Raw genomic sequence first — 20463 nt, forward strand, 5'->3', positions numbered from 1 at the left:
CACGGGAGGAGCTGGTCAATGACCTGAAAAGAGCTGGGACCACCGTTTCCAAGGTTACTGTTGGTAATACACTAAGACGTCATTGTTTGAAATCATGCATGGCACGGAAGGTTCCCCTGCTTAAACCAGCACATGTCAAGGCCCGTCTTAAGTTTGCCAATGACCATTTGGATGATCCAGAGGAGTCATGGGAGAAAGTCATGTGGTCAGATGAGACCAAAATAGAACTTTTTGGTCATAATTCCACTAAACGTGTTTGGAGGAAGAAGAATGATGAGTACCATCCCAAGAACACCATCCCTACTGTGAAGCATGGGGGTGGTAGCATCATGCTTTGGGGGTGTTTTTCTGCACATGGGACAGGGCGACTGCACTGTATTAAGGAGAGGATGACCGGGGCCATGTATTGCGAGATTTTGGGGAACAACCTCCTTCCCTCAGTTAGAGCATTGAAGATGGGTCGAGGCTGGGTCTTCCAACATGACAATGACCCGAAGCACACAGCCAGGATAACCAAGGAGTGGCTCTGTAAGAAGCATATCAAGGTTCTGGAGTGGCCTAGCCAGTCTCCAGACCTAAACCCAATAGAGAATCTTTGGAGGGAGCTCAAACTCCGTGTTTCTCAGCGACAGCCCAGAAACCTGACTGATCTAGAGAAGATCTGTGTGGAGGAGTGGGCCAAAATCCCTCCTGCAGTGTGTGCAAACCTGGTGAAAAACTACAGGAAACGTTTGACCTCTGTAATTGCAAACAAAGGCTACTGTACCAAATATTAACATTGATTTTCTCAGGTGTTTAAATACTTATTTGCAGCTGTATCATACAAATAAATAGTTAAAAAATCATATATTGTGATTACTGGATTTTTTTTTTTAGATTATGTCTCTCACAGTGGACATGCACCTACGATGACAATTTCAGACCCCTCCATGATTTCCAAGTGGGAGAACTTGCAAAATAGCAGGGTGTTCAAATACTTATTTTCCTCACTGTATATATATATATATATATATATATATATATATATATATATATATATATATATATATATATATATATATATATATATATATTTATATTAAATACTAGGAAAATAGTTTCAGTTATGACTTTTTTCATTTTATTTAGTCTATCTAGTTTTGTATCAAATACAATGTGATTTTCGTTGATCGATATCTGGCAGCACCAGCACCGCTTGGGCGAACGACTCGCGGACGATACATAACAACAGAGTGTAGGCGCCAAAGCTATTGTGGATCCGCTTAGCGAAACCCTCCGTAACTGGCACATTTGAAGAAAATTACCATCTTTTCGCAAATAAAGAAATGACGTACGTACATATTACCAAAATGTTATCATTTAAGCTTTATGGTACACCTTAAATAAGGGAATTTATGGTCATTTAGTGTTAATACTAATTAGCAAATACACAAATGGCTTGGGTATGCAGAGCATTCGCAGCTCATATGGACCGCACGCCCCTGATAGATATACATATATTAGGTGTGTAACGGTACATGCATTCATCCCGAACAGTACAGTATGGACTTCACGGATCGGTGCATGCAGTCGCGCGACGAATACATTCAGTCACAGGCGAACCACACTACAATCCAGAGGGGGGACCGCGCAGTAATGCTGTTTGCTACCAGTAAAAAGTGCAGAAGAAAAGACGATCGATCGATAGATATGTTTACATCTCTCAACCAGTGTTTCAACTGCAGAAAGATATTTAAAAAAAAACAGCTTGAGAATAATATCTCACGTAACATTACATTTACCTCAGGCATTTAGTGTCAACAGCAGGTTAGTTCACTAATGAAATTAAAGGCAGGGTAGGTAGAAATGGTCTAAAAATTTTATTTTTCAAATTTGTTTAAACTTTATGTACATATCAATACATAATTAAAATGTAAGTACTCTGAAAAAGAAAGTATCAAAATCGAGTGTCTGTAGACCTCTCACGACTGTTTTAAAGACATCTCATTATTTCCATTCACTCCACCCCCTCATTTCTGTGCTTCTTCCAAAGCCACGTCCCCAAAACACATGAACGCGCGACTCCGACCGCTGAGCTAGAGGACGCATTATTTACCTGAGACAAGCGGAGGGGAAGGGGCATTTTTTTTGCCTGGTTTGCCTTCACTAACTGCATATGCCGGTACTGTAAATTTAGATTGCTCTTTCTCTGCCATTGTTTTGGTATTCCTAGGTTCAGTGCCTTCTTCTTCTTCTTCGATAGATTTTATTGGCAGCTTGCAAACATAGTGCATTACCGCCATCTACTGGACGGAGGTGTGATCAGGTTCCGTGCCTCTCGCACTCCTCAAATCAAACGGTCGCGCGCAAGTGGGTAGGTGCTGTGTGGCAAAAGGGTGGTTGCCATGGTTGCGAGAGAGTGACAGTCGCCTAAGCCAATCCTTTGATTCGTCCCGAATCGAAATAATGAGCTGTGTTTAATACAGATTAAACGGTCTAGAGTCACTTGATTTTTATACTCTTTTTTTCAGAGTTCTTACATTTTAATTATGTATTGATATATATAGAAAGTTTTAACAAATTTGGATCTTTAATTTTTAATAAATCCTACCTACCCTGCCTTTAACTCTAGAGAGAAGCATTTCGTATAAGCACTATATTAGCCTAATCATTATATTTACTTAACCTGTTAGTAAAATATATGTATATATATATTTTTTTTTTTATATATATATATATGTTTGCCAAGACACAAAGTCTTAAAAGTAACACGCTAAACACAAAAAGGAACAGCGTATAGCATTTTGTAAATATTTGCTTAGCACTTTTGCACATCATGAGGATAATATAAAGCCTGTTTTGCTTTTAGCACCTAACCTCAAAGCTTCTTCTAAAAGTACAATAAAAAAGGTCAGGGGCATGACAGAAGCATGACCGTGTGCAGTCTAAAAATACATTACAGGGTCCAGCACTGTTATCCTCAGCTCAACCTGCGCCAGCATCTCGCTGACATTAGGCTTTCTTGTGCAGGCTGCATCAGCAAGAGTCTCGAAAAGAGAGGAGCCCTAATGAGACCCTGAAACATGAAGAACCACACAACACCAAACCAACTTGTGCTCCTGCCTCATTTCAAATAGGTGCACAAATTGCATTGGTATGGAAGTACACATTATTTCTAGGGCTGCATAAAAATATCAAATTATTTGCATCTTCATTTGAACAATCTCAATATTGATTCTTAAATTTGAACAATTGCATATTTTCTCAATGGAGGCATTTTCTGGATCAATCAGATAAACTGAATACAAGATGAAAAGTGTGTGTACAATAAAATATTGCGACGAACGGTGTCTTTTCTCGCAGGCTGCACACACTGAGCATGAGCAGTGTAGTCCAATTTGCACAAATGAACATACAACTCATTCAGCGTAGGAGTATATATAATTTACAGCATTAGCTGCAAGAAAATGTATTTTACCATAAATGTGCTAGAATTAAATACATTTCAAAACAACTGTTGTGTAAGCTGACAGCAAAGAATGGAAACTAAGCAACAGTACAAAAAAATGCCACTCTTATAACAGTCTTCTGTTTTGTGTCAAGCCAAAAATAAAGCTACAAAAAGACCTGAAACAACACATTTGCCAAAAAACAAGCCTTTTTTTGTCAGCGTCTGTGACAAGGCATACATTACCTTCAATGTCGGCAAAGGCCAGTGCCCCGGAGCAACTGTGCCGGCCAAACATCGATTCACACGGCCATTAAGATGCGCTAGGCTCTCAAATCTCCCACAGCAATAGTGACACTGCTTTTAAATGAGACCTCAGCCTGGTATCCACAGATATGAAATTGTCACTTCAAATCAAAAGAGGAAAAGGTATTTGGGTTGAGTAACAATAAAGATACAAGAAGCATGTTGTACGCAATTTAAGGTCACATAACAAGTGTAAGCAAGTGGAATGAGACGTACTGTTAGTGACCGCTGAGAGCACTCATGTTTTATTCATGCTGGTGCCAAGGTCCAAAGCCTCCCATGATCATGGAAACATTTGATGTGCTCATTAGATTTCAAAAAGGTCACTTCATTTTCCCCCTCGCTCTAACTGCACATGTGTAATTTCCCTTCTGAAGGGAGCTGTAACCTTTTTAGAGGCAGCCGCCGAGTGCCAGCCCTGCTGTGTGTGCAGTCTGGGGCCGCTGCGCTGGGATCGGTTTGCCCTGAAGCCTTAGAGGACATGGGCAACTTAAACTCTGACCAGCCTCTACGGACAGCTCTGGAAACATTACACAGTTGGTCGACATACGTTGAGATGTAGAAGGAATCAGGATCTTTACCATGCTGAAATCAAGAAAGTTGTGCATTAGAGAGAAATGAGAATGAGAAGAGAATGAGAAGTGATAAAATTTCATTTTATTGACGTGAAATCCAGATTAACTACAGCCAAAAGATGCAGTCATCGCAAATCAGTGTTCACTGTTCAAGTTTATTGTACTGGCAGCGACAGCAAAACCAAAGTGCCTCACAAAAAAACAAAAACAAAATCTCTGAACTAAAAAAATATATATATATTGTATTTTTATTCTTTTGTTTCATAATCAGAAAAAAATTGGACAGAGACATCATAGGTTCATCAGCAAAATAAATACAGGAATATACTGCTAGTTCATCAGTTTCACATCCATTGGATGTTGAAAAATAAATAAATAGTCAATTTACTCTAAGTTTTTAATTAAAAAATAACACCCTCACCATTTAATTTCTATTCTTATTATATTTTTCTTTTCTTCATTTCATCTACTGCACATCAACTAGCCTAGTTGTATTGTTTTTTTTTTAGAGCTGGGAAGTTTAGCAAGTACAGGGCTGTAACATCAACCAGCAAATAAATGTTTACAGGCATAAACAAACTGAAATATGCACACACAAAAAAAACAGGAGCAATTTTTTTATTAAACCACCATTATTCATTGCAGAAACCAATATGACAGTAAGTATTATGCTTCAGAGACAGCCACATAACTGTGCGGAAAAGAATTGGAATTTAAAATAAAATTGGAATTGGAATGTATAAAATAATCTTACAAAACAGAATAATGTAAAAACAAAACAACACAATTTGTGTATGCTCTAAAATGTACTTGCATCTGAATGTGAAAAACAATTAAATTCTCCCATCACCCATTTGATACTCTTAAAAGAAAATTACTTAACATATCTATTAGAAAGAGAGATAACTGTAAGAACGTACGAAAAATATTGAATGAAAAATGAATCAATAGACTTAAGACAAAAAAAAAATGTTTTGGACATTCATACATTAAAGTGAGTGAAAAAAAAACCTTGGCTCAAGGTAATGTGAATGTCAAGTTAAGTTAAAGCTGATCTGGCAAAAAGATAAATTAAAAAATAAAACATGCTGAGTTGCATGTTTCTCAAAGGGTCACTGCAGGCAAATAGGTCTAATTACAAACAGCTAAGGCTTTACACCACTGGGGATCTAAACTACAGTCCACAACTATTCCAGGCATTTGTTGATATTGTGCGCATGTGGTATTTCAAGATTTCCTACAAAAAGATCAGATCTAGAAAGAAGAGTTTGAAAAAATAAAGACAGACCAAGCTGTTTGTCCTTTGCTACATCGCTTTTGACATGATTTGCCTGTGTTTATTTTAGATTCAAGACACACTGTACCATAAAAGCCACTAGGAGAAGACCTTTGCTAAAATTAACTAGTTAACAAGGTCTTTAAGCTCTCATTCTTTTGAAAAGCAACTGTTTTTATAGTTACAGCTGCTACACAAAACTCAACAAATATCAAAACAACCAAACCAGCAACATGGGTAATGTGCCTAAAAAGTGTGCTCGATATTTAGAAAGAGCTAGCACAAGCAAGAGCTTTGAACCCACCCCTTGGCTTTGTCTTGTTAATATTTTGCTCCCAAACGCTCTAAACTGCATATCTCTATTGTCAAACAGGTTGTGGCCCGTGACCATTCAATGGTATTTAGAGGACCAAGGCAGGTGTCATCTTAATATTTACAAGAAATGTAGATCACATGACTACTAGACAACTTCATCCTCACTGTGGAGTTTCTTCATAATCTCTGTATAAGAGGCTACCAAGTTTCAATACAAGTCACAATTACATTAAAATCTGGGCCAAATCCTTTGCAACAGCATTTAGGAGCTTAAGACTGATCCAAGCAACCCTCTGCAGATCTTCAGATGGAGCAGGAGTTGGCTCTCTTCCTCGGCTTTGGCTCGCTAAAGTCCTTGTCATCATGAGTGCAGGGGCTGAAAGAGCAGGAGGAGCAGAGCGTCTGCGAGAGTCTACGCATCCCCAGCCGGAATACACTGTTGGAAAGGCTATAAATGACGCAGTTGCAGAAGCTGTTGCTAATTGCTAACCAGGTGGTCACAAAGGAAAGGGCAGGACTGTCCAGCACATGGGAGCTCTCCAGGAGGAAATAGAAAATGTAGGGGAGCCACAACATGTAGAAGACACTGGTGATGCGAAAAAGCACCATAGCATACCGTCGGTCTGGCCCATGACCTGCTTGGTTGCCGCCTTCGGCAGTTTCCATCTCCTGACTGGGAAAGCGTGCTCGACGCTCTCTGATCTCTCGATTGTGCTGCTGGCAGATGCGGAAGATGTGGAAGTAGGTGAAACAGACTACTAGGGCTGCAGGGGCGTACAGCAGGCAAACAACAAAGCCAGTGAAGAGAGCAGATGTTGGCCAAGAGTGGGCACACCATTCAAAGATATCCCCATGGTACCCCGGCTTACCCCAGCCAAAAAAAGAAGGGAGAAACACCATGCAAGAGTAGATCCATATGAGTATAATGCAGCAGCGAAGACGGCAGGGTGTTACCAGTTGGTTGTAGGAGAGGGGTTTGGTAATAGCCAGATAGCGGTCCATGCTAATGCAAGCCAAACAAGCCATTGAAACACTCTTGAGCACAGAGATGACGTAGCTGAACACCTGACAGGTGATTGGTTCTTGGATACCAGCTGGGTAATGGAGCAGCGAAAGGGTGGGAACCAAGCAACTTAGCCCCACCAACAGATCCGCATACGCCATAGTCTGGATGAAGTAGCTGGTGGTGTAGTGGTGTAACAATGGGGCACAATGAAACACAAAGATCACAGTCAAATTCCCGGCGATGATGAGTACAGTCAGCAACACAATGACCGCAGTCTCTAAGACGCAAGCCTCCACAGCCTTATTCTGTGCCCAGCTTAAGGGGCAGGAGTGGTTTAGGGACACGCTAAATTGACTGCCAAGGCTGCCGTTCGCAGTGGGGACCGGTTCGATCAGCCCCGACCGGTTCATTGTCTCGGACCTTGTCCACTTGGATAAGGTTCCGTTGTCCTAAATGCAGTGCAGATGGCCTGCAAAGTGATCCTGTGTCTGTGCCTTCTCAGTAATCTCTTCCAGCAGAACTCAATCTTCTGTCTTTTCCCCTTTACCTCGATCTTTCACATGGCTGGATCTCAATGAAATGAGCATTGGCAAAAATCAATATAGTCCGTAAGGAGAAGAAAAAAAGGTGCCCAGCGCTCCTCTGAAATCAGTCATGCTTGGGAGCAGTTCAGTAATTGTCAGACAGAGATATTTCCTCCACAAACTAAGGCTGCTGGAAACAGGAACAATCACAAAAGGGTTGCATGTCTGTGCTGAAGGCCAGATGGCAAAATTGTCCACAGCACTGCAATGAAGTCAACCAATTCCTTAAGCTGTCCTCTTAAGGGTAAAATGTGCAGGATTGTTGGATAAGGAAATGAAGATCAAACGGTTTCCTGTGACCAGTGAAGACAATATAAGAAGGATTAAGCATATTATAAGATAAATGTAACAAAAAAATATCAAGAAAGTTCTTGGGTCATACCTACTCCTGAGTCCCACAAAACTTCTATTTCAAGAATTGCAAATGTCTCAAAAAAATTCCAATCATATTAGTTTGTCACAGAACAATAACATGCACCATGTTTTGCTTCTGGAATAGGCACCTCTTGGCCACTGAATCGACCCCCTTTCTATAGTCCGAATGAAAACACAGACACTCTAGACAAACACAGGACAGCAGCATATGAGAGTTGCCAGAGCTATCACTGCACAGAGCGCTGCTCATAGCCTGCAGGAGTCTGAGCGAGGCAAAACGGAACTAATCAAAATTTCAAGATCAGGTTCTGGGGGGCCACAGCGAAGGCTTTGGTCTTCTTTGCTCCCAATCCAATTACTTTTCATGAACTTTACCATGCATATCGGATAAAAGCAGGGCACGTTAAAAAAAGGGGAGACCTGTGTTTTCCGAAAGAGGTATATAGCTGCTTACATGAAGATGTCTCCTCAGATAGCGTCAGGACAGCATGCTCTGGGCATCCTGTCTGCATTCCACATGTTCTCAGTTTCCATCCACTGTTCCGTTCAAAGCTGTGCACATCACATGGCATGCCAGTCTCTGCATCTGATTAGTTGTACATGCCCAGCTTTTTTCTTTCTGAGGTAGACCTCGTCATCTCTTCACCAACTTGCGACCCTGCACATTCCGTAAGAAAGTCTCCTTTGAAACACTCAGTCCTTTAACAAAAGTGGAAAATCTGCGTACCGTTCCTGTCCTTGTCAGCTCTCTGCGATCTGCGAGGCAAAGCAGGTTGACAGCAGTTCCCGCCGAGTGCACGGAGTGCAAAACGCACTTTGAAATAAATAATTCAAAATTGAGGCCAGTAAAAAGGTAAGAACAGTAAGAATTTGAACAGATCTATTCCAAACCGTGCGGCAAAGCAGAAATGAGCCGATGAAGAGAGAGCAGCCCCTCACTGCTGGTGCTCAGAGATGCTGAGTGGCTCACAGTGGCTCTCCTCTCCCCCTTCGCAGTCTCGCTCTCTCTTCCACTGTGCCTCTCGATCACATTTGCTCCCTCCCTCCTTTCCCCTCTCACCATCTCTCCAACTCTCCTCCCTCCCCTTTTGACGGCACCTGAGGTCTTCTTTCTCACACAACACCTCACAGCACACTGCTCTCTCTCTTTCTATCTTTCCAATGTTCTCCCCCTTTTCTCATTATCCTCCTCTTCCTGCACACCCTGAAGAGGTTTCCCCATTCAAAAATAATCACAGACTTCCATCTCTCCCTTTTTATCTCCTACAGCTCCCTGTTTTATTATCCCTCGTTCTCATTTTCCTTCCTGCTTCAAGTCACTTACACAGACCAGTGCCCAAGCGCAGCAATGCCTGCCCCTTGGTTACAGTTGCCAGGCATTTCAGTTAGCCAGGACCCTCCCTCACAGCAGCTGACATGGTGCAACAAACAAATTATGAGACTCTGGGAGGGGGGGGGGATTTCATTCCCCTGGAAGGATATCATCGCCCGAGTCTTCTCTAACACAATCACAAATTCAGATCTTCAGCAGATTTACTGACAAGTTTGCTAGACATAACTACAACAAGAGGAGCTCATAAAATACAAAGGGATTACGAGAATGACAGCCAATGTTTCCTGCACAGCTGCACTGCTGCTAAATGTTCAAGCCCCGTGGCAAAACAATTTCATATTCTAGCAGAGTTGTGAGCTTGCAGTCCTGAACTGAATGTGATGACAAAAAATCGTGGCTGGAAAAATGAAAATAAATAGACAACACTTACGCAACTTTGTCCTTACAGACTGCACTCAATGATGTCTATAATTCCCAGAGAAAGCAATCCTTTAGCATCCCTATTCATCTCAATGGGAGTTGCGGAAGCGGAAACAGGGTTCCATATTCATTAAACCTAAATTACTAAATGGTTGCTTATAATTGACAATGACCAGGTTTCCATTTAGAAAATATTGCAAAAGTTTTGCGCAAATTTGTAATGTCGATAATAAACTATTGCAAAATGACGGTGTTTCCATTAACCGATGCTATGCGACTAAAACTATTCCAAAAATCATGGCAACGGATGTTAGTAGGTTTACTTATATAGTAGCCACCGGACTAGACATTATTTTTAATCGAAGGAGACATAGGCGTATTATCCAAGCTTAAATGGCAATGAAAGCCCCTTAATACTTAAGAACGGCCACGTATGAGATGTTTCTGGGTGTTTCCCCCTGCTATCTGCTTCGAGGTCTTGATAAATTGTGCCATTTCTTTGTTGTTTAGAATTCAGTATTCCCATAATTCTTTTGTCTTATGATTTTAATAAATAACTCGTCTCGTCTTCTGTCCAAACATACCGCGCCTTCTGTAAAGAATGATCATGTGAGGAATGACGCCAGGTGACCTGTAAATGCGAGAAAAAGAAAAAGAAAAAAAAAAACCTTCCATTGTAGTTTTGCTAAATATTCCTTTATCGAATTGCCTGAAAAACCACCTCATGCCAGCATAAAAACTTTTTTACGATACATGTGCGAAATTGACATGGTTTCCATTGGCCGCATTTTCAATTCACAATTTTAATTAGCGCAATTTGAAGAGTAATGGAAACGCAGCTAATGACAATTATGTAGTTAATGTTAAAGATTTACAACTGAGCTTTGTTGTTTTTACTCAACAAAAATAGTCCTGGTTATTATTTAAAATGATTTTAGTTCAAATTAATGGCGGCAAAATTGATAAATACAGTGATCCATAACTTGTGGAACAAGATACTACTGAACAAAAGTGGCAGCCTGTGTAAATGATTAATCACAAAGGAAGAGAAAAGGCTAGAGAAAACAATGACCATAATCCTCTTCATCTGTTGGTGCCTGAGCTTTTGATCCAAGTGACTCTGACTGTACAGGGACAGGAAGGGCACGCTGGCTCTCATCACCGCACTGGCTGAACAAGTACAGGTCACTATGACAGCTGGACTTGATTTGGCATAATTTACGGCAATGGTAATGAAATCAAACTGGACACTTTACATCATAATTTAATTTTAATAAATGCCCCTGGTCTTAGTGTCCACAATTAATGGGTTTTTTAAATTATGACAGCTTTCTCTGAAAAGCCTTTTTCACCCGCATGAGTGGAGAATAAAACTTTTCACCAATAATATAATGGTCCACTTTTCCAGTGATGTTATTAATAACTAAAACAATCTTAAAATATTTTTTTCTTAATTAAAATATAGATTTAATAATATGAAATAAATATTATATAAAAACTAAGACTTAAAAAGTTAAACTGTAAATGTTTCTTTGGGAACTAACAGTAATAAAATATGTATAATTTTAACTTAAGTACAAAAATTTCAAAAACTTTTTACACTGAAATAAAAATATAAAAATAAGTATAAAAACAAAAACCAATAAAAATGACAAAAGCACAAAATTATATTTAAAAAAAACTCAAATTAAAATGAAAAATGACAAATAAAAGCCAATTCAAAATATACACAATACAATCAATCTGAATGAATAAAATAAAGTTTAAAAATAACCTCCTGTAAACTGGAAACTGAAATAAACCTGCATATAAATAAAAATATATGTATATGCTTCGAACGCCGTTTCATGTTGTTTTTAGACAAAAAAAGATTTTTGCTACAGATGTAAAAATCTGTAAACAGACATAAAAATATCACCATAAACCTGACACGAAAAGTTCACTTGCGCCTTATAAATCACATCATAGTCGCATTAAAAAGTTTTCATGTTTAAAATGTTGAACAAACAACTGGCAGTCAGTCCGGAGGCATGCAGTGATTCAAACCTTTGCACACATGACCAGAGGAGACGAGTGCATGAAGTATGTCTCTCAGTAATGCAAACTGTCATTTCTGTGTCAGCAATGAACTGACCCCGGCGACACAGTCTGATAACACACGCTATGAGGGGGGCCTACCCCATCTACTCTACAGTGCAGATAGGGGCCAAATTCCATTACAACATTACAGTGCCATAAAGCGAGGCATGTGTAAAAACAAACCCAAAATGCTTTCTCATTGGCGACTGGCGTGTCGTTGCGAGAATGAAATGATGTTGTTTGAGGGTTATTGATTCTCAGGGAGGTGGAACGGGCGTATGATGAGGCCACTAATAGAAGCCTTATAGTCCAGAGTGAATGGCAGCTCAGTCACTAGATGTAGACTGCATTAAGATACATGTCGGGCTGTGCTGGGAACAGGGGTCTATTGTGAGGGAGGGGCAGCTGGTCGGAGGAAACTGGGATGGCATTGTGGGCAAGTCTCAAACATCTCATATACTGGGAAAATGGCAGCTCACTTGCTGGTCCAAAGGCCAATCGTTGAGTACACTGTAAAAAATTGTAATCCCATAGACTTGCATTGAACGATCAGGCAAAGATGGCTTGCGATTAAAAATAAGGTGCAGTCACATTAGCGAAGTTTCGGATTTCTGTCCATAGCATAGCGATGTATGAAGCATAGCAAATACAGAAGTAACTTTCAAACAAAGCAGCTTTCTATTGGTCAGTGCGGCGAATTCACACGACCAAATTGAATATCAGCGAAACCTGCGTGGTGAACTTTTTCGCATTCGAGTGAAACTCTTAATCGTGTGGATTCCTACTGAAATGACTGGATTTCGAGTTAAGCAAGGGTAAATGTGAATGGTCCTTTATCTTTGTGATAGGAAATCATATAGCTACATTTATACATTTTCCAAATAAAAAAATTTGACCTCCCTGAGGTCTTTCATTCAACGTTAAGTCTGGGATTTTTTTCAAACTAGACAACACAAAACCACCCGCACTCAACAAACAAAAACTATTCTTGCAATTCCAGAATATGCAAAAAATATTGTATTGAAATGATCCTCCATCAAAGATTTCATTACATGCTCCATAAAGACTGTAATCTACTTAAGGAGGCTTGTGAAGACTACATAATCAATCCCACGAGCCATTTGAAATAGAAGGTGGTACAACATAGTCTTGATGAAAAATTCATATTAATGCGAAATGCTGGACACAGCCCAGCGATTTGTCTAAATGGCTGAAAGGATCCTTCTTGGCATGAGACAGTCGGGATGTTTCATGCTCCGTTACAATCTTGTAATCAAACAATTTACTCCAGCCTAAGGATCCGTGTGCCTCAGCTGAGTACAATGACTTACCATTGTGCTTTCACATGCCTCTTCAAATTGTAAGTGATTAAATAAGTAAAACACTTAATTTCTTAAAAGTATCATACAGAACAAATAAATCTTGTAGACTGTAGAATCATTAAGACAAGTGCATATTTTGAATAAAATAAAATTAAGTCTTCTTTTAAGGAAGAGTATGAATATTTATTTCCAATAATGTCATCAAGAGTTTATTTTCTTGTCTGTAAATAAAACAAAATTGTCAGATTCAAGCTTTTTTTTTGCCTGACTCAAGAGAATAGCACCTTTGGTAAATCCCTCATGCATCAGAGAAGTAAAGGTTGTGGAAATGTCAGTTTCACGCTCTTGGAAACACCACACGGGTTGCATTTTCATTGATCCACAGCAAAGACAATGCACACTCAAGACAGTGTTAAAACACTGAATGGTCAGACACCATTACAGACAGGTTAGAAAGAATAGGATCATGTTTTTGATGAGGGAAAAAAAAGCATTAGACAAGATAGACGAAACACCAAGCACTGAACTCCAAACTCCCTCAAATGGTAATTTCAAAAGCAATTCATTTCAAATTCAATTCAATGACATTTGCAATTAATCACTTACAAATGCAATTAAAATCACATATATCAGTATTTGCTGGGGAAAGCCTACCAAAAGTAGATAGACGGAAATAGCACCACAACAGTTATATAGACATGGCCTGCAGTGAAGAATACATAAAATTAAATGAATGATTCAATTACACTCTCCATGCCCCATAACGCCCAAGTCAGTACAGTGTATGGTTAAAGGCCAGACTGGAACGGCTGCGGGAGAAACTGTGGGATTTGCGCTACATGGCAAAATCTTTCCACTCGCTCTTCCTTTTCTGTTTTTTCATTCATTCTTTGACTTCACCCACACACCATTCGATACTCTTGCACTGCTGAGGTATTTTATGGCGCCTGCTCATCATCATTCTCATTGCCTGGCATTGATTATTGTGCTGTATTTCAGGAGTTGCTCCAAAAGCAATGATTATTAGCTTGCACATAAAGAAAAACCCAAGTTAACCAAAAAATATCTCCATCAGCATACAAAGGAGCATTTTGCTCTCTACAATGTTGTTGTTGATGCAGTATTAAAATAAAACTTGACGCCATGGGGGTTTATATGAAGAGTTGCATGCGAAAAGCCATGGTGAGCGTTGGGGTTATGGCTGGGGGGGGGGTCTTCTACCATTGACCAAACAGTAAATGGATTGTGGCAGGTCAGAATGAGGTCATGCAGGATTGTTCTGGAGTATCCTCACCTCGAGCTGACCTCTGGTCACCGTCATTACACTGCTCGAAATGCATTTTGTCTTTTGACATTAATTTTAGTCAATTTGGAAACAAATCCAAGGAAATCAGAGGCTTGAAAGTAGAATTGCTCTAGCTGCTGAATGCAAAAAAACCTGCTTGGGCTTCAGAAAACGACCTGAAGGAGTGTTTTTTTGTTTGCTGATAAAATTACCACCTGGCACACCACAATTTTATCATTTGTTTTTACTAATAATAATCAATTCATCTCTCCATTCCTCTCTCTCTCTCTCCCCATCTATCCATCTCCCCATCCATCTCTCCACTCAAAGTAAAAGGTAAATATATGATGTGCATCGTGATTAGTCAATGTACATTTATAAAAGTCGGCATTAAACAGAAGTTGCGATAGCTTTTTCTTCCCTATTGTGCCGTATATACGGCTTATCAAACAAGAAAAAATGTAGACCTCAATATTACATTTCATGGTGACTTTATTTTACTAATCTTCATTATTTAAATAAATAAAAATAAACTAACAAATAAACAAAAGTGGAGAATAACAAGCATCAGAGCTGAGCTGGATTACTGAAAACATTTAGTGGCTAAAACCACAATCCAACTCTAATCCACATTTCGGACTGAGTCTACAGCTGTTGGTTCAGTGTGGGAACGTTCCAGTCACTGACCATGCTTGGCATGAGAACCAGTCTGACCACAAAAACAACATTAAAGAAATAGCTTTTCAAACATGTAAAAAATCTGTAGCTTGCAAAAAAGCACAGTCCTCTCCCAGATAATCAGAACATCTGAGCGAAGCATCTATATGGGTAGAAAATATGTTTTGTAAATAAACAGCCTGCTATACTACAAAGGCTCATCCCGCTGACAAAACGGAAACTAGCAAGTAAAGATCATCAATTTCACCCTTGAAAACGCAGTTCTTCAGACTTTCCTCGCCGAAAGCACTTTGAAAGACCAAAGCAGGTCCAAAGCAATTTTCAATTTCACTTCAAAACCAACCAATGCGTACAACCTCCCATGGTACACTTTGCTGTTGAGTGTTAGCTAAATTTACTAAAATAGCAATGATGAAAAAAATAAAAAGACCCTAAATGTGGATTTGCGACTGCATTGTTGAGAAAGCATGTATGCTAGTTGGATAAAAATGGACTTTTCGAAAACAAAAAAACAGCTGTAATGGTTGCCCACTCTTACCTTGGTGATGAGGATGCGGTATTGCTCTAGCAAAGCTTGATCGTTGTGGCAGCCAGACAGGAGCTGCCATACTTCAGCTCGTAAGGCCTCCGGGATCCCAGGCTTCACCAGAGCAGACAGACCCTTTGGTCGCACCAACAGGTTTCCTTGCCTGACAGGTGGAAGATAGACGGTGTCAATGCAGCACAATGGAGTTTGTTTTCTGCAGTTGTGTTCAATATGGACTGTGCACTCCAAATCTGGCCATACTACAAACTTAAATGTTTTAAGTCAAGCCAAAAGTCTCACCATCTCTTGAGGATCCCTGCCCAGGACTCCAGAATCATCTCGGGACAGTCCTTTGATACGTCTCCTGTCCCACTATAGATCTCACTGTCGCTATCTGTACAGCGGGGGACAAAGACAAATGTTTGTTACCGTTTTGTTTTGCCAATAATTACGAGATGAAAAATGCACAACATGTTTTAATTAAAACATACTGTAGACAGAAATATAACAATTAAAAAAAATAACACCACAAGATTAGTTGTGGATCGATTCGATATGTAACGGTAAACTAAAGCGCTTTGCCTGAGGGTTAATGAACTTATTAATGAGATTAATAAGATATGTAGACAACATAAACATAATATTGTGTAATAATATGCATAAGAGAACTTGAACAAAGTTACGCACTAGTAAATCATAGACAGTGAACTAAAGCATAAATAATTCACAATACTCTTACAATAGTGTACTTGTTTTGTTAGATGATAAGTTTAAATGATAAAATACATGGGCTCATTTTGGACTTTAATCAATCAACTTAAATATTTCCACTGACTAAAATCTGAAGGCAGTTACTAAACATATTAATAAAGGAAATATATTGTTTTCAAAAAACAAAAACTATGACTAAAAGGTGAGGTCACATTAGCAACATTTTCAGGATATTTTCGGAAAATTTTGTGGGCAAAAAAGATCCATTCATTGACAATAGGGTAGTGCTGTATGAAACACCACTCAAACAAAAGTCACTTTGAAACCAATCAGCTTTCTGTTTGTTAACAAGACTTTACGTGACCAACTTGAACCAGTTGCTAAATCAGCTTGGGAAAAATTTTCGCAAAATTCCAGATCGCGTGGATTCCAATTGAAACGACTGGATTTCGCCATGGGGGAATGTGACTGCACCTTAAAACTAAAACAAACAAACTGGTTTCATCACTTATGGCCACATTCTGCCGCCACGCTTTGAGAGAGATACTTAAAGGTCCCGTATTATGCCCCTTTTCACAAGATGTAAAATAAGTCTCTGATGTCCCCAGAGTGTGTATGTGAAGTTTCAGCTCAAAATACCCAACAGATCATTTTTTACAGCATGTTTAAATTGTCATTTTTTGGGGCACAGAAAAACGCGCTGTTTTAGTGTGTGCCCTTTAAATGCAAATAAGCTGCTGCTGGATGACCCAGTGGGCGGAGCTTCATGAGCTCGCGCTCAGTCTCTCAGGACAATATCATCTCACGGAATGATGATAATATCAGAAACTCTCAGTAACGGTGTTCATTTCGAGTCGGACAATAATGCCTACAGAGTCAGAGTGCTGTATAGAGATGAAACAGGTATAGTTTAGTAGTTTAATTACGGTTATTATAACGTATTTGTCATCTGCTTGTATGTATCCATTATTTATTAATAGCCTACAAGTCTGCTGTCTGAATGATGATCAAACATATAAGTTACTGATGAGTTTAATAAAGTTTATTGTACATCACACAAAAGATGAAGCGTCAGTTTTACTTCAGAAAATCACCGTAAGAGCTGAGTAAACACAGTAAGTTATAAGAAGTGCGCAAGTACATAAACGAATTTCGGTAGAGTTGAGGGAGCATTCCTGTGGGCGGAGGTTAGTCAAAAAACGGTTCTAGTGACGTCATTAAAGAAGGAAGTAGAGGGATGTAGTCCAAACGGGCCGTTCGATGTAGGCGACTTCTGTTAAATAAAATATCTCGCTTGGCATTGAACTTTGAGCTTTATAATTTTACAGATATTATTTATGCTCTAACAGCAACATTACACACTAACTAAAGTTTGAAACATGGGATCACGAAGAACGGGACCTTTAAATGGATACTTCACCGATACTTCATTAAGCTTTGTATCAGTAGAAACCCAGTAGTATTTTCGAATGACCGTGCTTCCCTCCCTCATGTCCCCCTGAGACAAGAGATTTCTGTATTGTGTGTCTGGAAAAAAACCTCCGATGACGCAAAAATCATAATTTTAGAGGCTAGAGACTACAGCCAGTAGTAGGAGCTCGTTCCGCATATTTTCAACCCGCCCATAGGGGGATCTCACGATAAAACGGCGTCTTTTCAGTTTCGAGTCATCTAGTAGCCTAGTTGTATCATTTCTTCCGATACTGCCCTCTGTAACCGGTAGGCGTGGCTTGGGAGTGGCCTCGTAGGGCAGCGAAGCAAGTGTATTCTGGGAGTTGTTGTCTTTCATCCACATGAGCCAAAAATACATTTTCTGGCTTTTCTCAGTCTAGAAGGCACCAACTTCACATTTCTACTACATAAATGACCCAATTTAAATACACATTCATCTTTCCAGCGGTGAAATATCCCTTCAAATGTAACCAACCATTATTAAGAACTAAAAGCTCAGGTATACTTAATTTTCCATCTCGTGCACAGTTAAACGTGCAAGCCTTTCAGCGTTCAGTAGACCTTTCTTTTCAAGCGCTAAAATCAGTCCGGACGGTATTGTACTGATTACAAAGGCTGCATCCAAAATCGCATACTCTCTAGGTATGAATAAGTTCTGATTAAGTAAAATAAGTTTTGAAATAAGTAATTACTTTGTGACAGTTAAAAAAAAAAAGTATGTTCTATGGTATGAATGTAATTCGGACATGTCATTATCATGTGACCTACTAGCGTCAATTGCATTGCTTCGCTTCCATTCACAAATCCCCTCCCGTGGCCTCATGGGATAGTAAAGTGCCCATCGTATGCACACTTCAGAATCTCAGTGGAAGTAGCAAGTCATCCGTACTTTTTGCTTACTCTTTTATGAGCACTGTGAATTAGGACATACTATTTTCACATACGGTTTCATATATTAGGGAAGTATTTCGGATGCAGTCTGAAACTACATTACACAGACGGTCCACTTGCCGGAGCGAAACGAGGACTAGGGAAGTCTACTTTCGGTTAAGCTCAAGTCGTGACCCTTTGGTGAGTCTCAAGGTACAAGATATGTATGTTTTAGGCAAACATCACTCTTCAACTCCTTGCTTGGAATCACTTCGAATGACACCTTTCGGACATGTTAGGATGCTGCACGACTTACAAATTACAGAATCGTCCTTGCAGCATCCACAAGACCGAGTTGAGTTATACGCCGTACACACCTGCATTAGTCAGGGCCTCGGAGTGCCAAGATTACTGTCACGCCTTGAGGTGATAAAGAAAATGTCTTGGACTTAATGTCTGCAAAGGTCATTAAGAGCCGACCAGCAGACTCTCTGCCCATATCTCAAGGTCTGTGTCCGCAAAATGGCCGCCCGTAAAGATGTTTGCAGAGGGAATGAATGGCAATGCATCTGGTGGTGACAACTATGTAAGACCAAAAACACTGGGAGAGCTGTGATTAAACATGGTAATTATGGCAAGAAGCAGCGAGTTTTAATGTAAAGATCTTCGAATAAAAAACAAAAACAGTTGTAGTGCTCAAAGCAGGGATGAATTTATGGGTCACCGAATAAAGGACTCGCAAGGCACTGCTTTTTGAGCCCATTTACAATGTTCACGACCTCCAGCAAGAGCCTCAAATGCTGTACATTTTACAATCCCCGATGTGAGGTCTGGAACACAGTGGTTTCTTTTGAAATGCTTTTAAAGGGCTTCTTTTTACATTTACTGCACAAGTACCTTGGCAACGTTGCAAGAAGTGAGAGAGATAGAGATAGGGAGAGAGTGAGAAAGAGAGAGAGAGCGAAAGGGAGAGAAAGACAGACCAGCCTTGAGCAGAGCCTCTGTCGCAAGGTGAAATGGCGGTTCGGTAGCAGATGTGGGCGGATGAATCTACTTTTCCATCTGGCTCCCCAATAGAGCTCAAAAATGGTAGAGAAAGATGGCGAGGACGAACACTTACAAAAACAACAAAGACTTTCTTGTACAGACCAGAATAAATTGCACAAATCAATAGATGAATAAAAATAAATGGCTGAATAAAAATAAATCTTTCGCTCATTTCATTTATTTTGCAAAAGAAGAGAGAAGCTATGCAAAAGACGTTGCGATTGATTAAATGCAATAGCAGGTGGAAAATATTTTGGTGGTAAAGAATTTATGCATGACAATATATCTGTGACCATTTCAATCAATTTTATCAATAGTGCTCATACTCTGGGTTATGGATTTTAACAAACCACCTTAGGGACCACCCAGAATGCTTTAGCACTGGCACATATTGATTATAAAAATGAAAAAATAAATAAATAAATACAAAGTTGGCATTGGTCAAGTGGCCATTAATATACATGCATGTATGTTTATATAAATATATATACATACATACAAACACACACTAGCATCTTTGTTTTTTTGTTTTCTACCACAATTTTTTGCTTTCGAGAATGCACACTCAAAAAAATTATATGTTGGCTTTAATTAACTTTTTTATGTCAACAGGTTCCACATAACTGGGTTATGTTAAACAAACATAATTTTTTCATGTAATTTCAACATCATGGAATGAAGTCATTTTAAACGACCCATTTAAGTTGTCTCAAAGTGAATTTTTAAAGGCTCCCTGACATGATTCAGGTATTCATATTTATATATTCATTCATCCATTAAAATTTCATTTATTTTAGTGACACACAATTGAATTAATAGACTATAGCTAGCTATTTGCAAGCAGTAGCACATATTAGTGTCTTAAATGCTAAGATT

The 20463-nt window shown here is 39.4% G+C and overlaps 2 protein-coding genes across 5 annotated transcripts in view; both read right to left on the reverse strand.

Moving 5' to 3' along the window:
* The window catches only part of rabgap1l (RAB GTPase activating protein 1-like), a 94655-nt gene that overhangs the window by 56676 nt on the left and 17516 nt on the right, over positions 1-20463 (reverse strand). For all 3 annotated transcript variants that reach the window (XM_084116557.1, XM_084116559.1, XM_084116558.1), the window contains exons 12-13: positions 15808-15901; positions 15520-15670 (exon numbers count right to left, since the gene is read on the reverse strand). In XM_084116557.1, the coding sequence (XP_083972683.1) occupies positions 15520-15670; positions 15808-15901 (245 nt within the window). The remainder of the gene's footprint in view (positions 1-15519; positions 15671-15807; positions 15902-20463) is intronic.
* gpr52 (G protein-coupled receptor 52) lies at positions 4369-9553 on the reverse strand. 2 transcript variants are annotated; one of them, XM_084116564.1, is made up of 2 exons: positions 8319-9553; positions 4369-7782 (listed from the first exon to the last, which is right to left on the reverse strand). In XM_084116564.1, exon 2 carries the CDS (start codon positions 7313-7315, stop codon positions 6203-6205), a length of 1113 nt encoding a protein of 370 aa, XP_083972690.1. In that variant the 5' UTR covers positions 7316-7782; positions 8319-9553; the 3' UTR covers positions 4369-6202. The 2 variants fall into 2 exon arrangements, with proteins under 2 accessions (XP_083972690.1, XP_083972689.1); XM_084116563.1 differs by having other exon boundaries at positions 7872-9553.

This window comes from Abramis brama (assembly GCF_963993115.1).
Source record: "Abramis brama genome assembly, chromosome: 6".
Lineage (NCBI taxonomy): Eukaryota > Metazoa > Chordata > Actinopteri > Cypriniformes > Leuciscidae > Abramis > Abramis brama.

Bases quoted from the DNA above. Each gene is read 5' to 3' on its own strand.
- gpr52 (XM_084116564.1), bottom strand. From the start codon at position 7,315: ATGAACCGGTCGGGGCTGATCGAACCGGTCCCCACTGCGAACGGCAGC.